Here is an 18,803-nt window from a genome sequence, read left to right as displayed (position 1 = left end):
GTGGACCATGTAGCGGCTTTGCAGATATCTAAGGGAATGTTCCCACAAAAATGCCAGTAAAGCCCCTATTTTGCGGGTAGAGTGGGCTTTAGGTGGAATAGACAGTGTACGTTTTGCTTTGTCATACCAAATATGTATACATTTGACAATCCACCTTGCAATCCCAGACTTTGATATGGGATTGCCTTTATGTGGTGGTGAGAAGGATACAAAAAGTTGTTTTGTGAAAAGTTTGTTATGTCAATATAGTAAAGGAGTGCTCTTTTTACGTCTAGTGTATGAAGAGCTCTTTCTGCTACTGTTTGTGGTTGCGAGAAGAACACTGGCAACTCAACAGATTGGTTGAGATGGAAGGGAGAGATAACCTTAGGAAGGAATTTGGGATTTGTCCTGAGAACCACTGTGTTATGATGGAGTTGTAAAAAGAGTCTGTAGTCTTGCATGAGTTACTATGAATATACAAGAGGCCATCATCCCTATTAGTTGCATGAACACTCTAGCTGGACGTGAGTGTTGCGGCTGGAATTTTGTTATAAGGGCTTGCATGCTTGCTATCTTGGTTGGACTGGGATATGCAAGGCTCTTGAGGTGCTTATTGTGGCACCTACATATTGTTGGATGTGGGATGGTTGGAGGTGAGACTTTGAGAGGTTTATGGTAAACTCTAAGTCGGGAAGTAGTTTGATTGTGGTGTGTGTGTGTGATTTACACACTGGGTATGCGACTTGGCTTTTATGAGCCAGTCGTCCAAATATGGGAAGACGTGAATTTGTTGCCTTCTTAAGTGGGTTGCTACCACTGCCAGACATTTTGTGAAGACTCTGGGTGCTGTGGTGACTCCGAATGGGAGAACCTTGAACTGGTAATGCGGACCGTCCACTACAAATCGAAAATATTTCCTGTGAGCAGGGTGAATGGGAAAGTAAGTGTCCTTGAGATCTAAGGTGGCAAGGAAATCGCCTTGTTTGAGTAGAGGAAGGACCTGTTGAATGATCATATGAAAATGGTCTGATTGTATGTAGAGGTTTAATGGTCTAAGATGGGTCTCAGGGTTCCGTCCTTCTTTGGAATGAGAAAGTACAGGGAGTAAACCCTTGTGTTTTGGTGATGCAGAGGAACTGGTTCCATTGCATGTTTTTGTAGGAGGGAAAGCAACTCTTGTTTTAGAAGCGTTAAATGCTCTGTTGACATTGGACGCTGTTTGGGTGGTATGTTTGGGGGAGTTGGAGTTCTAGGCAATAACCGGATTGGATGATTTGTCTCACCCACCTGTCCTGGTAATGGTGTTCCAGACAGGTAGGAACTGTAGCAATCTTCCCCTGACCGAAGTAGAGTGGTCCTGGGGGAGTGGAGGGAAGTCATTGTTTGGGGGTGGAGGCGGTGCGAGTACTGGTAGTTTTGCCTCTACCCTTGTTATTGCCCCTGTAGCCTCCTCTGTAATAGCCTCTGGTAGATGAGGTCTGGGTGGGACGTTTGTAGGAAGTGGAGGGGTTATCAGTGGTCAAACCTCTAGAGGCGCCCCTATAAGAGGAGCGACGAAAGGAACTTCTGGGAGCTTGCTATTGCACAGCTCCCATTGATTTGGCAGTGTCAGTATCTTTTTTCATCTTCTCCAAAAATGAATCTACACTAGGCCCAAATAAGTGTTCCTGGTCAAACGGTTAGTTTAATATGGTAGTTTGAACCTCGGGTTTGAAGCCCGAAATGCGTAGCCACGCATGTCTGCGTAAAAAGACACTGGTATTAATAGCTTGGGAGGCTGTGTCTGCAGCATCCAGAGCACAACAAATGGAGGCATTAGTTATGAGTTTGCCTTCCTGGATGAGATCATTGGCCCTTGTTTTATATTGATCTGGAAGGTGGTGTTGTAGGGTCTCTAGCTCGTCATAGTGTGCCCTATCGTACCTAGCCAGCAAAGCATGTGTGATGGCAATTCTCCATATGTTCGCTGCTTGGGATGCTGTTTTTACCAGATGCGTCCAACAGTTTTGACTCCTAAACAGGAGGTGGGGCATCGCCTGTGGTTTGGGAGTTAGCCCTTTTCCTGGCGTTGGAGACTACCAAGGAATCCAAGGGAAGCTGCCCTTTAATATAAACATGGTCAGCTGGGGCAGACTTGTTTTTCTTTTCCACCCTGGGGTTAATGACTCTAGCCCTTACAGGATCCTTAAACACTTCAGGAGCTTGTTTGATTACCCCTTTTAACATTGGGAGAATTGAAGTGGACCTTTGAGACGGTGCAAAAGTGTCCATGAGGAAATCTTCTACAGGTTCAGTGTGAAAATTCACACCGTGGTATTCTGCAGCTCTGTGTATGAGCAGAGTGAATCCTATAGTGTCCTCTCGAGGGGATGGTATAGATGGGTAGATGATATCTTGTGGTGTATTAGGAACATCTGGTGTGCCATAATCGTCCCATGGGTCATCTGGGGTGTTAGGGTGACTAGGTTCTCCTAAAGGTTCATCATCCCCTTCCTCCCCAGATGTGTCATCATCCTGAGGTGGAGGAGATTGTGAGGGTACTGGAGATGGGATAGGAGAGACGTGGTGTGGAGGTGGAGAAGGAATTCTTAAAGGAGAAGTGGCAATGTCTGTCTTCTTTAAAGGGTGTGGAGCTGGTACAGGTTTGTCCATTTTCCTTTTCCTGGAAGGACTAAGTATAAGTTGACCTGTCTTTGGGTCTATTTCGAGAGTTTTTTGGTTTGGAACAGGCCAAAAAAGCCCCTCTGGAGTGTGTTGTTTCGGTGCCGATTTTTTCGGGTCCAATTGTTTCTGTGGCACAAGTTTGAGTTGTTTTATGCTCCTTAGGTTTGGAAATCAGGAGTTTTCCTGGGTTCCGTTGGGGTCTTCTGAACCGGTTGTTTCTTTGGTTCCGATGATTTTCTCGGATCCGAAGGTTGAGCGCCAGTGGTCTTCGGAACCGGTTGTTTGTTTGGTTCTGATGATTTTTTGGGATTGGAAGCAAACAACCAGTTTCAAAGACCCCTGACGCTCAGTCAGGGGTCTTTGAAACTGGTTGTTTGCTTGGGTCTGATGATATTTTCAGAGGCGAGACGTCAGTACTAGTGGATTTTGGTGCCGAAGGCGCAGATATGGAACCAGGCGTCGGTGCGGACAAAGACAGTGGTTTCATCTTTGGTGCCGGGGATAGGGTTTCGGCACCGACGGTAGGCTGGCCCGAGCCAGAGTGGCCTGAAGGCTTATGTATTGATTTATTTGCAGAACCCGAAGGCGGGGCGTGGGAAGTTTTGTCCCGGTGTGCACCTAGGCCCAAAGGTGAAGGTGTTAACAAAACCTTTTTTGTGAATGGGTGGGGGGGGATGATTCGACGTCAGTACATACGATCCGCTGCCCTGAAGTGATGTATTCGACGTCTGCTTCGGAGGCGCTAATGTTGCCCTCTTCGATCTGCTCCTGCTCCGGTACATTGATGCCTTCTTGGAAGATATCGTCCGGTATTGATGTTGATGATCGAGCCATGCTTCTTCGAGCTAGACGATCCCAAATTGTTTTCTTAGAGCGGAAAGAGGCACAAGCTGGACAGTCTTTGGCCTCGTGTTTGGGCGAAAGGCTGTGGTTACACACCCTGTGACGATCGGCGTGTGGAAACTTGGATCCACATTGAGGAAACTTTTTGAAAGGAGTCCTTTCCATGAGCCAAAGGCCTAATGGTGCAGCTAGGCCCGAAGGCCTGCATCGACAACCAGAATCGAAGAATTCAAGTTTGTAGAGATGCGCTTCAATAGGGAAATGCGATTGAAACAATACCGAAGAATGGGTGAAGGATTGCGCGTCGAAAGGTAGAACGGTAACGACACCGGACTGGAGCGCGACGAACACATCCGAGCCCGATGGCAGAAAAAAACAATCTGAAGATGGAGTTAATGCACATGCGCACTATTGTCCAAAGGAGGAGTCACCTATCTCGTGACTTCCAAAGACTTATTCCATTAGAACAACAAAGTACAAACATCCAGGCCCAACACCAGATGGCGATCTATGCACAGTGTGTGATCTGCAGCTCATATGCCTCGAACAAAAGGCTCGTAGAATGAAGAAAAGTGTTTCAATTATAAACAAACTTTGATCACATTCAAATAACACTTCTGAAATTATTAAATTCAGATTCAGCTCAACCTATTGTGGGATGGTTTTATTGTTTATTAATAACTTCGAATTCATGCAAAGAAAGGTGTAAAGTTTGCTCACCATATTTATTTGCAGAGAGGATATCTGATAATAGCTGACCAGCCAAGCCTTCATCTTCATCGTCTTCATCTTCATCTTCCCACATGTCACTTGTCTCATCTGTAAAAAATGACCATGAAATACCAAAGACCTTCAACACCTGATGGATCAGTTAGTTAGTTAGTGCACCCACTATGCTAGAAGGGTTGGGGTTTAAGCATGAGAGGAGAAGATGTGAGGATCAAATAAGTGCACCTTCGGGTGAAGTTGGGTGTCAACTGTACATCATAGTGTTTAGCAAAGGCAGATTACGAAAGTGCATGATCAAGCGTGTATATTAAAATATAGAAAAACAAAAACGGGGAATTCGGGGGGTTTGTCAAGTCATTTAGACAATTAAAGCAAACAGAGTAAGAGGTACATCAAGATGACCGGCAGTAAAGTGAAAGCTAGGTGGCAAGAAAGGAATGGTTACTTACCTGTAATATTAGTTATCCTCTAGGAGAACATTTCCCACCCACATGCGGAATCCTGGAGTAATTTTTACAAAAATAGACACTTTTTAAAAACAAGTCATGTTTTTTATTCTTTGACATTTTATAATACACTACTTTGACCAATGTTCACTTATTTTCATTAAAATGAAGCCAATTTTAAAAGCCAGAAAAAGTCACTTATAGGTACAAGTAAACCCATTCACAAACTTTTTTTTTTAAAGAAAAGATAAGGGTAAAGAAGGTCAATAAAGCCTTCGAGCGTTTTGCCCTGGTGAAGCCGCAAAGAGGGACCACTGCGGTTGGGGTAGTATCACCTTGCTGGATTCATTGGGATGACACAAAGGCCTTGAGCCCATCCTATGCGAAGAATACTGGTAAAATCTTTAAGGAGACCAGGATTCACATCTCTTCCCCAAATGAAACCAGTAGATCCAGTGACACAGTATTCTCTTGTGTGACCATTCTTACAGCTGCAGAAGGTTGGTGAACCACTCGAGGTGGTCACTCCGGTGCGATCAGGACCATCTAGGGGGGGGGCTAGATTCAATTAAGAGTCCAGAAAGTATCGAGAATGCATTCCCTTTCTATTTTGTGACTACGGGACCAATTGAACAGCCTTTTTGCATACAACTATGCTGACCTCAAATTGAAGTAAAACTAGATGGCATTGAGATGTTTTCTTCTGACAAATGTTTTGAGAGGAACAAAACCTCAAACAGCCATTCTGCACATTATTAAGCAATATTTGGTTGAGTGTTCTAATCTTCCACTCATCCACATGATAGCGGATGCTTCCCCTTATCAACGTGGCGAATGGAAGAGGAGCAAGTGAGGTGTCACGGCTTGGTGTGTTCTCCTGAGGCAGAATGTGTTTGGCTGCCACTTCCCCCTTTTGCAGACTATTAGGCCAGTAGGGCAGGCTTCTACTGTTGCTGGTGGCTTTGCTGAAACGGAGGGACTTTTACTCTCCTGCAATTAACAGCAGTCATAAGATGTGTACTGGTGTTTCCTGTACAAGGTCCTTTGGGCCTTTGGTTCTAAACCGTTACGGTAGAGAAATGATGATCAGTGTTAGATTAGCTCATGATTAGACCACGACAGTAACCATGGACAGCCAGGTCCACTGAATCCGCAGCAGCACTGATAGACTGATTGGATACCATTATCCCCTCGTGCAGAACACCTTGGAAATGCCATCTCTCTTCATGTGGAAGCTTCTCTAGAAAATCCTTAAGAGATTCCTCAAGTGGAATGTGTACCTCCCGAGCAGGGAGAAGTACTCACAGTTCTATTGTTCTTGCAGAAGTGCCACAGAACTTTCTGTCAAAGGCATCTATTTTGTTGCTCTCCTTCTCAGAAGGTACTATAGAGGTTGGAAATTTAAGTTGGTATTTCCTTGAAACTGAATCTGGAGAAGGACCTGCAAGAAGGAATAAAGGGTCTTATTCCGGTGGCTTGTACATTTTATGCAAACATGCAGAAGTCTATTTACTGTAGCTGGTGTTGAGAACTATGGTTGGCTCCAATAGTTCTGGGAGTAACTGAAGCTAAGGCTTCTTAGAGAAACTATGATGTAGTGTTTAACAAATGACTGACATCTTGGGTTGTGTTGCAGTAATAAGAATACTCCTCTTCGTAACACCTCTGAGCAAAACTTCAACAAAAGTTGTAATGTCTAGAATCCGCAAGATTGTAAATGGGGAACTCTAATAAAGTCAGAGTACTTGTGACCAGAAATATCTTAAGAATGCAAAGTAGGGGAGGAGCCAAGATGGCGACCGGGACGGCAGCGTAGATTCCCGGCTCCGTGAACCTCCGCATCCCGCACGGATATCCTGCACGAGATCCTCAGTCTGCGCTATGAGATCGTGTTTGTGAATGAGAGTGACAACCGATCGTGTGACTCCGAGGTTTCTGGCTGCCGTACCGCCGGAGAAATCTGCAGTTGAACTTTGCGGCCCGTACAGCCCCGGAGCCGGGACCTCGAGTGGACGCCTTGGCCGGGTGGCAGTTTCACAACAGCGGCCTGTGGTGACTGGGTGGAGTCGGACCGCCGGAGCGGTGCTGCCCTTGGCCTGCATTTTGCCGTAGTCGCTCCCACTGCTAAGCGTAGCGGACCGAGGACATGCCCGGGGGTGCAATTCTCAGATTCTTCGGTGCTTGCCCCTGCCTTTGACGGTGAGCTGCCCGGACGCCGCCTCTAGCTCGCCCTGATCCTTGCGGGCTGCTCCCGGCTTTTCGCGGGAGCTGGTCCGTGGCGGGGACGACTGTTGACCGTGACCACGCAACGGCTGAGTTTGTGCCTGCCCCCGGACCCCTGTCTTCAGCGACGTGGACCTCGAGGCGCTTGTCCCTGGGTCCCGGCCCCAATACGAGTCGGGCCTTCCCGGCGGCCATCTTGTTGCGATGCCGCCTACCATCCTGTCCACTGGGTCGCAGCAGGATTGGGAGTGTGTGACTTTTGGGAGTGTGGCGGAGCGATCGCAGAGAGCTGTGCTGGGGTACGGCGACCTCCTAGAGGCCCTTGGTGCCCTTCATTTCTCCTTGGCTCGTGGCGCCGGGGTCTTGGGGAGTAAGCTCGATGGTGTGGCATCAGCGTTGGGACAGTGGCGGCATGCTGGTCCACAGGTACACAGGGGCTTCCCGCACTGCACACAGGAGGATAATGTCGCGGCCACCCCTGCGATTAGTGCACAGCCGGACACTCCGGACAGTATGCTACCGTGTGATCGGCTAACTGAGGGTTTGATCTGTTCCGGAGGTATTGGACCTGAGTGGAAGGTGGTGGCCTTGTCCCGTGCACGGCCTCCGGCGACCCAGGGACAATTTCAGCAACGTTTGTCTACTTTGGCTGATTCAGCCTTCCTGGACCTTGTGTGCAGTGCAGATCCTGGGACAGCACTGGGAAAGACGTCCCTCCATGATGCGGACTGTGTTGGTACTCAGAGACTTCCACCCCACCTGTGTGCGTCGCTTCACGGTTGTTTTTGGATACTCCTTTACCTTGGAACATCGGACATGGTGCTGGGTCGAGGGGTAGGCATGGGCAGAATTGCAAAGAGTGGTCAAGGATGAGGCTGATCCTTCGGGGGTGGTCATCTAGTAGACGGGCGGACTCATGGTTGCGTACTCTCATGATTATTAGCATAGTTGGTGCATAATGCTCCCCATTCCCCTTTTTTTGATATGGTCGATTTGGTGCTGCTTATTGTTTGCGGTGGGGAGACTTCACCGTGCGGGAGGGAGAAGCCGGGGGTATGTTTTGAAGGCCCTCCTCCAGTTTATTATACTTTCTCCACCCCCCCATCTGGTGGGGTTCTTTCTTACTCCTTTTTCCCTGTTTCTTCTATATTTCGGGTCTAGTTCCAGGGCGACAGGCACACTGCTGGGGGGGGGGGGGGCATACTCATTTGCAGAGGTGCAGGGTGGGGGGTTGGGGGAGGGGACTCTTTAGTCTTTATCACTTTTTCCATGGCCTCCTTTTTCTTTTCCGCTTCTTCTTGTTTTTTCTTTTCTGGGATCAGCGCGGTACACCTCCTTTGTTGTGAATCGTCGCCTCTTCATGTGTGCCACAGTTTCTGGGGTGTTTTCTGGGCGTTAGGTACCGGGGCCTGCAGGCGCAACTGTTTTTGATATTCTTCCCCATCCGGATTTTCCCGTGTCTGCGCCATTGATCCAATAGATTGCTGCTTATTGCTTACGTCTATTATTCTTGCCCCTTACCGCTGTCGGGAACTTGTTTGGCACCTGATCCTACTGTCTTGTTTCATTATAAAATGAAAAACCCTTTTTCTCCTGGTGTCCTACTTGCGCGGCTCACTGGCCGGACTATATTGGAATGAAGATTCTGCTCTCCGAGGTGCCGCCTGTGTTTACATTTGCCCTTATTGCTCTGATTGCTTAGCGGCCGGCCCAGGGGGGTTGTAGGCCCATACTTGTTAATGATTGAAATGTCAATAAAGGTTTTTCAACAAAAAAAAAAAAAAAAAAAAAAAAAAGGGGAGCCTACACTGGCCTGGTGGAAGTTCACGCTGTGGAGCAGACGTGTTGTCAAGGCAGAGTGGTGTCACCCCTGAGCTTTCACCCGGTTCAAGCAATGGACTCCCCTTGAGCAAAGTGGGGTGAAATGATGGAGCATTAGGTGAGGTGTCTCTGCTACTAACTGTCTCTTGATTCCTTACTGATTCTCTCCTTTCCTTCTTATTTTCTGATTCTTATATACATACATATATATTTCTACATATATATTTGCTTTGATTGTGTATTTCAATCGGTTATTTGATATGTGAGAGTCTGCCATAATCATTATATATTCGGCCTGCCCGTGATTGAAGTATTGTGTTAATAAATTTATATATTCCAAAAAAAAAAAAAAAAAAAAAAAAAAAAGAATGCAAAGTAGCATATGAATGGTGTTAAGATCTTGATGACGTGTAGATTTTAGGCACACTGATGTAGAGTGACATTTTGGGCTTGTATATATTGAATGACTGTTTGATCTATTAAGAGAACTTCTAGACCTCTTCTCCTAGGAGTGCATAATCCAACTCTGGGCGTTGGAGGGAGAGAGAAGACTGGTAGAGTAGGAGCTACAAGAACAACAGGAAAATCACTAGCCTGAGCCGGAGACTTCCAAAGACCTGTAGCGGGAGCTCTAGGAGCAATGCTAAATATATTGGTACACAAGTAAAACTCATGCGATGGCAAGTATGACTTGCAGACATAATCCACAGAAGAACAAGTTACTTACCTTCGGTAACCCTTCTTAGCTAGTAGAGACTATCTAGCCTCAGATTCCTTACCTTAGATTATTCCCCAGGTGTCAGACTTGATCCGGAAACTTTGAGCAGTACTGTTGCGTGCCAGAAGGTGGCATCGATCAGCTTCGCGTCTGCCACGACAGAGGACGCCCACAGTGCCTATATAGGCACCACCCCAGCACACTGACATCAGTTACTTTTCGCAACAATTTGGCTACAGAAGCACGTCTAGCATTAATATCTAGCCTCCTGGGTCCAGGGCAGACAGAACCTGAGCCAAAGTGAGCACCTTGAATTTCTTCTTCAGGAAGAAATTGAAGGGCGAAGGTGTTTGCTTAGGACGAAGGCTTCAGTCTTTTTTGGTCACTAGGAAGAAGCAGCTATAGCAACCACAATGTACTTCGGATGCCGGCAACCCGCTTGCTGGCTCCTTTGGCAAAGAACAGCCTATATTTCCTGACTAAGCAAGGAGACGTGGTCCTCTGTCAGCCGGTCTGTGGAAGGTGGCATGGGCTCCAGGCATTTTCAAGAATGGTATGGAATACCTCAACTGAAAGAATTGGGAGTGGTCGCTTGTACAATGTTAAGGACTGCCAGCAGGACAGGCGATGTTGGATCCTGACACCCACTGGGTCACGTGGTGATAAGGTGGCCTTTGCGGACTCTGTTGACCTCTGGCTATGTGTCCCACAAGGCCTGTGGGAACCATGTTCATAACCACAAAAGGACTGCTGAGCCTGTTGGCCTTGAATCTGGGCAGAAATGGATCCAGCTGCTAGACTGAACCGCAGCCACAGAAGTAGCAAAAGGCAGAATCAAGTTGGTGTGGAGCCATGGAGAGGCCCAAGGACCTAGGAGTGGCCTGGCACTCCTTAAATTGCTCCAGCGTTAAATCTGCCTTGTCGACAAAGAAGCAGGTACTATTGAAGGGCATTCCATAAGGGATACTTGGGCACCCCCTGTAAAACTCGGACCTCAGCAAGGTGTGGTGTCTGAGTGCCACTGATGACGCAATACCTCTGCCTAGCGAGTCTCCTTTCCAGTCTGCAGCAACTTGTGAACTCCGCTGCAACTCAGCCACTGGCAATTGCCTGTGTCAGTCAGGCTCGGGCCTCAATGAGACTATAGGCAGTCCCAAACCTTGTAGGTGTATCTGCCCAAAAGGATTGCAGTGTTCATCAACCACAGTGCAAGGCTGATGGAAGACAACATCCTCTTGTCAAAGGTGTCAAGCCTCTTTGGATTCCCTATGTGATGTGGTAGGAAACACAACAGGGTTGACCTTGGATGTGGAAGGGTGGGGTGCTTGGTGAGGAAACTTGGGTTCCCAGGAGCCGGCCTTGAACCAGTACCCAAGCAGGACATTAGTGAGGGATTTGAAATGGAAGAGAGGTTCTGAAAGGGTGACTCTTGGTTTAAGCACCTATGCCAAGACATTCGCTTTGACTGCCACAAAGGACCTCAACCACGCTCCTCACCACCATAGCAAAGGAGGCCCCTTCTTTTGTAGCTACACTATGAGGAGAGACCAGCCCTGCGTCTGGGGAGGTGGCCAGACCACGGGCATCCGCCAGTTCCACGTACCAGTTTTCTTCGGCTTCATCAAGGGGGTTGGAACATCTATAAGGATCCTCTCGTACTCCACCCAGGCTTGTCGCAAAAAGCAGGACTTGAATCCGATTCGGTATGTCGAATTCTGAACAGTGCCATAGTTAAGAGATGCCAGCCCGGCTCCGTATCCGAGTCAGGTATAAGTATAGGGTCGGCACGGGGAATGTACTCTGGGGAAGGTCGCGGTCTCTCATTCGGAGGCATTCTGGATCCAGGGGGCCTGACTGGTGCAGAGGGTTGACGCGCTGGCGGTAACCCAGAAGGGGCACCCTCCAAACACATGCGGTCCAAAGGGGCTCCAGAGGGGTCAGCCCACCCAAAGATAAGGTGCATGGTCTCATAAGATCCTCGGAGTTGGAAGGGGTCACTCTGGCTCCCAGTGGCAGCTCAGCATAGGAGCGGGGCCTGAAGTGATGTTGTTTCCACGCCTTCTATGATGACTTAGACCAGCCCAGTGAAGGCTTCAATTTCTTAGACTTATTGTGGGGCTTACCAGACAACGTAAGAGTGCAATGAGGAGTGCCTGGAACGACTCCGTGAATGGGCCCAGGAACTTCCTGGCGATCAATATCGCAAACGTCATGGAGGCAACCAGCATCAGGCTACTATGCTCGCTCACCACCTTGGGGTTCGTGGTACGGCAGTCCTCAAACCTTGAAGTCGAGGTACAGCTCGAGGCAGCAAAGACAAACCAGATGGGGTTCTCTCAGACATCTTTCTGTGACAGGAGCCACAAGGTTTAAACCCCACCCGTTTTACTGGAGACATCCCTACTTACACTGAGAGAGAAAGTCTCGACAAAATGTTGAAAAATGTCATTCCAAAAGTGGACAGAGGTTGCTCTCTCCGGATCTGTGCTGACTGGCGTGGAAAGAAAAGAACTGATGTCAGCACGCTGGGGTGGTGCCTATATAGGCACTACACAGGTTACTTCCGACACTAACAACATGAACCCGGCACCAATCTACACCACCTACAAGTGCATAGAGTTTCTGGTTAAAATTTTTCCAGATCCAGTTTAATGCCAGGGGAATATTCTAAGGCAGTGCTTTGCAAACCTTTTAGAACCATGACCCAATTTTTATAACGACAAACTTTTGTGACCCACCTAGCTTTAATTGGCAGGAGCCATGAGATTTTTTATGCAACTAAAGCATTGTGTGTTAGCGCATGGTCATTTACAGACAGCACATTTTCCATTGAAATGTCTACTGAATTTACTGATAAAACTATATTGCATTCCACACAAATGGCAATCTTTGATAACCAGGTTTCAGTGAATATTTATACTTTGTGCATCACCAAGTAATGTCTCATGATTTGTTTTGATCCTATTAAAATCTTTGTTTGCATCACACTGACGCTTTACAAACAAATGTGCTTAATGTGTTCTTTCCTAATTGCTGTATGTTTACAGTTCACATTTTACAAGTATTTACATTTTAGTTGTGTGTTACACAAAACGACATCCTACAGCATTTCCTTTCACTCTCAATGTACCACAAGATTTTCCCATAATCCGCTTTACTTTTCTTTCTCTGACAGCAAAGTGAGGAGTTTGTAAAAACCAAGCCCCACATTATAAAAATATGCAACAATTTGTCACAAGACATAGCCTCTCATTTGACCTTTGTCTTTGAAGCACAGCAACCGTGTCAAAATTAATAGAAAATTTTACAAGCTTCTTTATTTAATGCTTGGACTTGAGAAACTCACCGAAAATCGGATGGCGACCTACAGTGTGTTGTGACCCATAGTTTGGGAAACACTGTTTAAAGGTAAGGAATCTGCTTCCAGAAATCTGTATCAGATAGGTGAAATTATTTGCTGGACGTGGTCTCCCTCTACACCGATTCACTCTTAAACATCGCCTTTTCCCCTGCATTCAACTTGCTTGTAGTTTTTTGCACAAACTAATGTCTCAAGGGGAAAATAACTCAACAGCAAATGTGGTGATCTCAACATCATGGATCTCAAAACATTTCTTGTTAAGGTCTTTACTTGTATGCCTCTATTAGAGGGACGTGTTGTATTGGCGAACATTCTTCATGATACCAATCACTTGTGTGGTTCTTCTGCAGGCCATGTAGGCAAATGTTTTCCCTGTATTTAAAAGTCCCCCTGGACATTTTCTCAAGGAGAAGAGTCAGGAGAACTGAACTGGGAAGTCACACAGATATCATGATGTTCTTTTTGGGCCATTGTATTCCCACAAGTAAGCCAAGCCACAATAAGGGAGGGCATTTGGTGAAGAGGAAAAGGATTTCTGTCAATAAATCTAATCTCTCTCTAAAGCAACTGAGTTAAGTTGTTTTGGAAATATTTCCCCAAACGTAAAAGCCGAAAACAAACAAGCTGAAGACTCCAGCGGGCAGAAAAAAAAAACTGGCTTAACGGTCATTAGCAGGGCATGGTAGGATACTGGTGGTACGCTATCCCATTCAGAGTCAGAGTTATCATCCTTTTAAGTTGCAGCATATCCGGCTATATCGCCTCTCTTTCCAGTCAGTTTCTTTAAAAAGATGGGTGAAAATATGTGTAAATAGCCCATATAGCTTGTCAAAATATAGACCGGGACAGAGAACAGATACTGCGTCCTGAACTACGGTCCAGCGATAGACCAGTTTGGTGCTAAAATAAAGAGGTGGATTTGTTTCCAAGATGCCCCTTACATAGACCATTTTTTCCTGGCTAGGCTCCAAGTAGCCCTCAAGGACAGGATGGCAACATACCCACTAGAACCGGACAGCTTTTCACTCACACTGCTCATCACCAATACCACCGGAGACCAACTCTAGACTATACAGCGCATGCTTAGGGCTTGTACCAACGCATGACACTAGAGTGAGAGTAGCATGGGAAAAGGACCTGGGACACCCAGTTACAAAGTCTGGCTAGAATGTTGCACGCAAACCAAAGTGGTATCCTGTAAACACTAACATAGGCTAATACACCATAAATTCCTGCGGAGGGCGTACGTCATCACAGTGCTGATGGCCTGCTCAGATTCTACCAGTTTTTCGCACTGCCCCAAATGTCACATACATACGTCAGACTTTGCACACATGTCCTGGTCCTGTGATAAACTGGCTTCATACTAGAACCGAATTTCTGCAGAACTTGCATGAATGACGAATTTGCAAATAACACCTTCCCCACTAATGGCATTACTGGGACATGTTGGAAATGTTCCTGAAGCGTCCCGCAGGTATGTGGCGATAGCACTGCTGTTGGCAGAGAGGAATAGCCTTGCACTGGGGCAGGAGGCAGAGTCGCACACTAGAAAACTGGATCAAAAGTCGGATGTATTGTGACACACAGTGGAATATTCACAGACGAACAACCCCTCACATCTAGACCCAAAGATATTTGGCTGCCCTTGCAGGACTACCTGAGGGAGCTAGATACGAGGGCTTACAGCCAACAATCAAGCACACCACCAGCTTCCCAATGAACAGTGCGAGATATTATGGGAAACTGGGAGTGCACACCAAAAGTCACACAGAGTAACTTGATACTACACTAGTGCTGCGAAATACCATTGAACCCTCCACACCAAGTTAATTTGACCTCACTGGGACATACTGTAGAACATATGTAAATTATGTGATGTATTTTCTGGGAATCACTGATATTTCCATTGCTGTACCACGAATGGATATGCATGTATGACACTGAGGAAATGTAAAAGAAAAAGTTTAAAAAAAGGCAACAAAGGGAAGTAAATTTACTGTCACTCACGGACTGCAGCACTACAGTGACAGAAGTGAAAAGGTGACTCTAGGCCTTCCACTGAAGCCTAGTCAGGCAGTGTTAAGACTGTCAACTCAACATGGAAAAATAAACCCTTTGCCAGGTCACAACCTTTATTATATTAAAAAGCCACCCCTGGAAAGGCATTGGTAGCCCCCCAGGCAGGGTGCATAATAAAAAGGGGCATGCTGCTTTGGTGTTTCACAAGGCCCGAGTGAAAACACAAAATTGCAGTTTTCATTCTAGCAAGGCGGAGTGTCCTATTAGCTAACATTGAGGTTCACTAGCCTCCGTGCTGAGTGCTAACTTCTAAATGGAACAACAAAGATATTACTCAGAGGTATCAAATTAATCATTACATTAAATATGACTCATTGTTGAGATCGGATCTAAATTAGCTTTTAATAGAAAGGTCTCTTTGGAAAGTCACCACTTTGTTGCCCAAACCTCCAGTACCACATCCCGTATTTCTGCAGCAACTGGCACCCGAAACAGCATGCTGCCCCCTTGCTAGGAAGTGTCAAGCGCTCCCAGGAACATGGAACAGAGGGAACTACTAGCTGGAGGAGGTGTGACCTCCTCCAACATGATGACCACTGGGTGGTGGCCACAGACAGCCTAGCTTCATAGAGACTACCACCTCAGTGAAGCAAATCACGATCACGTCTCTACAGGCCTGCTCCTATTGTAGGCAGACAGGCTGCCATCCAGAGGGGTAAAACATGTTGAGTAACTGTTTTCCAGAAGGAGAAGCTCATTAAACTGGGTCCAACCCCAGGTGTGCCCAAGGCTCTTCACAAAGGAAGAAGATTTCCACCACTTTAGAGTTGGTTAGCGGTATTCTGTGATTGTTTGGTGGGCAAATCCTCAGGAAGTGATTAGCAGTGGGAAGGATTTCCTCATTGGCTAGTGAGTCCTTCACCTCCCAGAAACACCAAGATTGTAGAAACATGAGACACACAAACCTCACATAACTATTAGACTGAAAAGAAAACAGAAAAACTGCCATGCTGGCTACCTGAACCCAGCTAAAAGAGGCTTCACTAAAGAATGGACCTGCTAAACCCGAAGGACTTCTAATTGGACTGTGCCTACTGTGCCCACGCATGGAAAAGAGCTCCACTTGTGCCAGGACGGTAGAGATGACTCGAAGGTCTAGTTGACTAGCCTCCTGTTAAACTTTAGGACCACTAGAACCTAAGAAACCTTGCACTCCAAAAGTCTGGTTGCCCAGGAACACCTGACCACCACTGGACTCTAATGTGACTGCTGGGAGTCCTGACCTTTCTGAGGTGTCTTCAAGTCAGTGGGACTCGTAGCCAGAGTGGACCCTTGTCCCGTGAAAGAACAGATTTGCCAACCTGTAAGCAACTGCTTTGGCTGCTCTAACCAGGAGACCAGTTGTGACTGGACCTGAACTAGACTATTCTGCTGCAACGTGGGAGATCAATTTCTGAATCCACAGTTGACCCCCGACGCTTGCGGATACCATGGTGGCCCGGAAACACTCACCGCATCTCTTCAGCATGTCTAGCATCCCCAGCATGTCTAGCATCCCCAGCATGTCTAGCATCCCCAGCATGTCTAGCATCCCCAGCATGTCTAGCATCCCCAGCATGTCTAGCATCCCCAGCATGTCTAGCATCCCCAGCATGTCTAGCATCCCCAGCATGTCTAGCATCCCCAGCATCAGGACCACTTAACTGGACAGCAGTAAAGGAGAAAAGTAAACTAAGGACTCTAAGACTGCTTGACCCTGACAGGTAACTGTCTCTCTGGACCAAAGTGGTCCATGTGACTGGCCCCAGACCCGTTGTGGCCCGTCGAAGTAAAGAGAAGAAGCTGTTGTAGCCTGTGTGCTACAAACATTTTTTAAAAGAGAACTACATTGAGTTACTTACCTTTGAAAAATCATATGTCCAGTAACCTTCAATAGATTTTTGTTGTCTTGGTTTTTATTTTGAGATAGAAATAGGCTATTTTTATCAATTAGCGGCCGATTTCTATTGTGTTGTGTTGCTTACTTATGGACGGTTTTATTACTTCTAAATGTTTTACACTTGTTTCTTTAAGAGTGACTGCTCTGTGCCATAGCTCTTAAGGACAGAGAAAAAGGTTTTCTTAAAGAAACCTAACTGAACCTGATAAAGATTGTGACATTACATGGTGAGGTCTCACAATCGCACCAGATAATAATCCCCTCTCCAATAGTATATTTTCGTAAAAAGCACTCCGCGTCCAGGGTGTGGTCAGGTCAATTCAGTGCTTATGACTATAAATAAAAATTTCCTGGAGAAGAAAAATGCTGCACTCAAAACAAGACTTACTTTAAGTGAAAATATGCAAGGACATGGACAATGAGTGATGCAAAAACCCCAGGGATGAATGGGACTTCGCAATATTGCACACATTTGACATAGAACTGCAAAGAGGTGAATTTGATTCACAGGAGAAAATTATCTGTTAACAGATTGAATTTACATGCTTGATTTTTTCAATTTCCAGAACGAAAAAAGCGGAACCTTAAAAGATGGGAACAAAAGAAATCTGTCTTTACATGTTACTAGTTATAGTTATTAAAACATATGAACCTCTAAAAAGATACAATGCTTGGCAAAGTAAAATGTGAATAATCTTGCCATGGAAATTAATATTAATTGCACCCTTTTACCCAGCTCAACTCATTCGCTAGGCACACAGCTAAAGTGGAAGAAAAGCAGACTATGGAGGTCTGAAGGCGGAGAGCCTAAGAGGATACTGTGCAACAAACAGTGGTGTTAGACGGCAAGCAAAGCAGAAAGCAATTTGAAAAATAGTTAGATATAAGATAAAGGACGACCAAGCCCTTAGCAGATCCCAGGCTTTCTCTTTCAATTAGATTGCCACAGAGTAATCTGTGGCAATCTAGAAATCACAACCATGTTGGTTGCACTAGTGGTCCCTGAATGGCTTCACCAGGGAGCTCTAGGAGGCTGCTGCACCAATATTCTTCATGGTCAGATGATGTCACAGGATGAACACTAGGAGGGAGCAATGCAGCAGAGCAGTAGCAAAAGGTAAGTCGTGTTTCCATCCATGTGACTTAAAATCAATTTTCAACTAACGCTAATTCTGAGAAAATCCGCTTGCATAATTGTATTTTAATGCTCAAGATCTAGATAAATGATTTATTAGATTATGGAAATTATTCTGAGGTTATGCCTTCTTAGGTGACTAGGACTTAGTCTATGTTTTGAGATTATCACATGGGAGACTTTCTACAACCAGACCCTCCTGTAATCATTAGAATCCTAATTAAGGTGTGTTTAATGTAAAATATTTTGCTTCAGGGAACAACTCAGTGGCTCTCTAGCAAAGGGACAAGAGCAGCCAAATTTAGAATGTGTAATCAAGCATGAGATGTTGGTGCAATTCTTTCCTGGTTATGCAGATTGTTGCAATGATGGTACATGGAGCATAAATATGTTAGAATACTTCAAGAGGAAGGACACTGGTGAAGGGAAAGCATATAAAAGTCAAAGCGAGGCATGCAATAATACTATTCGAGGTGGGCAGGTGTCGACTGGCAATACGCCAGTATTTAGCATAGTTAATAGTAAAAAAAACATTAAATATAAAAACTGCAATACCTTGGCTCCACTCTGCTGCACTCTGTCGTGTTGCATTAGCTTCCATAGCATTTGAAAGCTCATTGACAAGCAACTTGTAGATTTTCACCAGCAGGGGAATAGTTGTCCAACGCTCTGGATCTGTTAACGTGAAAAGGGGAAGAAGATTTAGATTATGCAGTTTCCTAATGGGGAAGCAGAGACCAACACACTCTTTGGGCGCACAAAGAAACAACCTAGTGCTCATTCTGGATATGGAAACAGGACCAGAAGGCCCACAACAAAGGTAGCAACTGCAAGTAAGTCAAAATATCACAATTCAACACAATCCTAAATTAACGTTGTTTGGACAGCTGAGATCACTGAAGCAATCACTACTACAATCA

General features: G+C 45.9%; 1 protein-coding gene across 3 annotated transcripts in view; it reads right to left on the bottom strand.

The window, feature by feature from the left end:
* Positions 1 to 18,803, bottom strand: part of IPO9 (importin 9) — a 595,516-nt gene that overhangs the window by 177,021 nt on the left and 399,692 nt on the right. For all 3 annotated transcript variants that reach the window (XM_085600586.1, XM_085600577.1, XM_085600596.1), the window contains 2 exons: positions 18,439 to 18,558; positions 4,210 to 4,308 (listed from right to left, as the gene is read on the bottom strand). In XM_085600586.1, coding sequence (XP_085456712.1) covers positions 4,210 to 4,308; positions 18,439 to 18,558 — 219 coding nt within the window. The remainder of the gene's footprint in view (positions 1 to 4,209; positions 4,309 to 18,438; positions 18,559 to 18,803) is intronic.

The sequence above is a fragment of the Triturus cristatus genome, chromosome 1_2 (assembly GCF_964204655.1).
Source record: "Triturus cristatus chromosome 1_2, aTriCri1.1, whole genome shotgun sequence".
Classification (NCBI taxonomy): domain Eukaryota; kingdom Metazoa; phylum Chordata; class Amphibia; order Caudata; family Salamandridae; genus Triturus; species Triturus cristatus.
The sequence above is the reverse complement of the archived record's forward strand: the minus strand, read 5'-3'. Positions and strand labels throughout refer to the sequence as shown.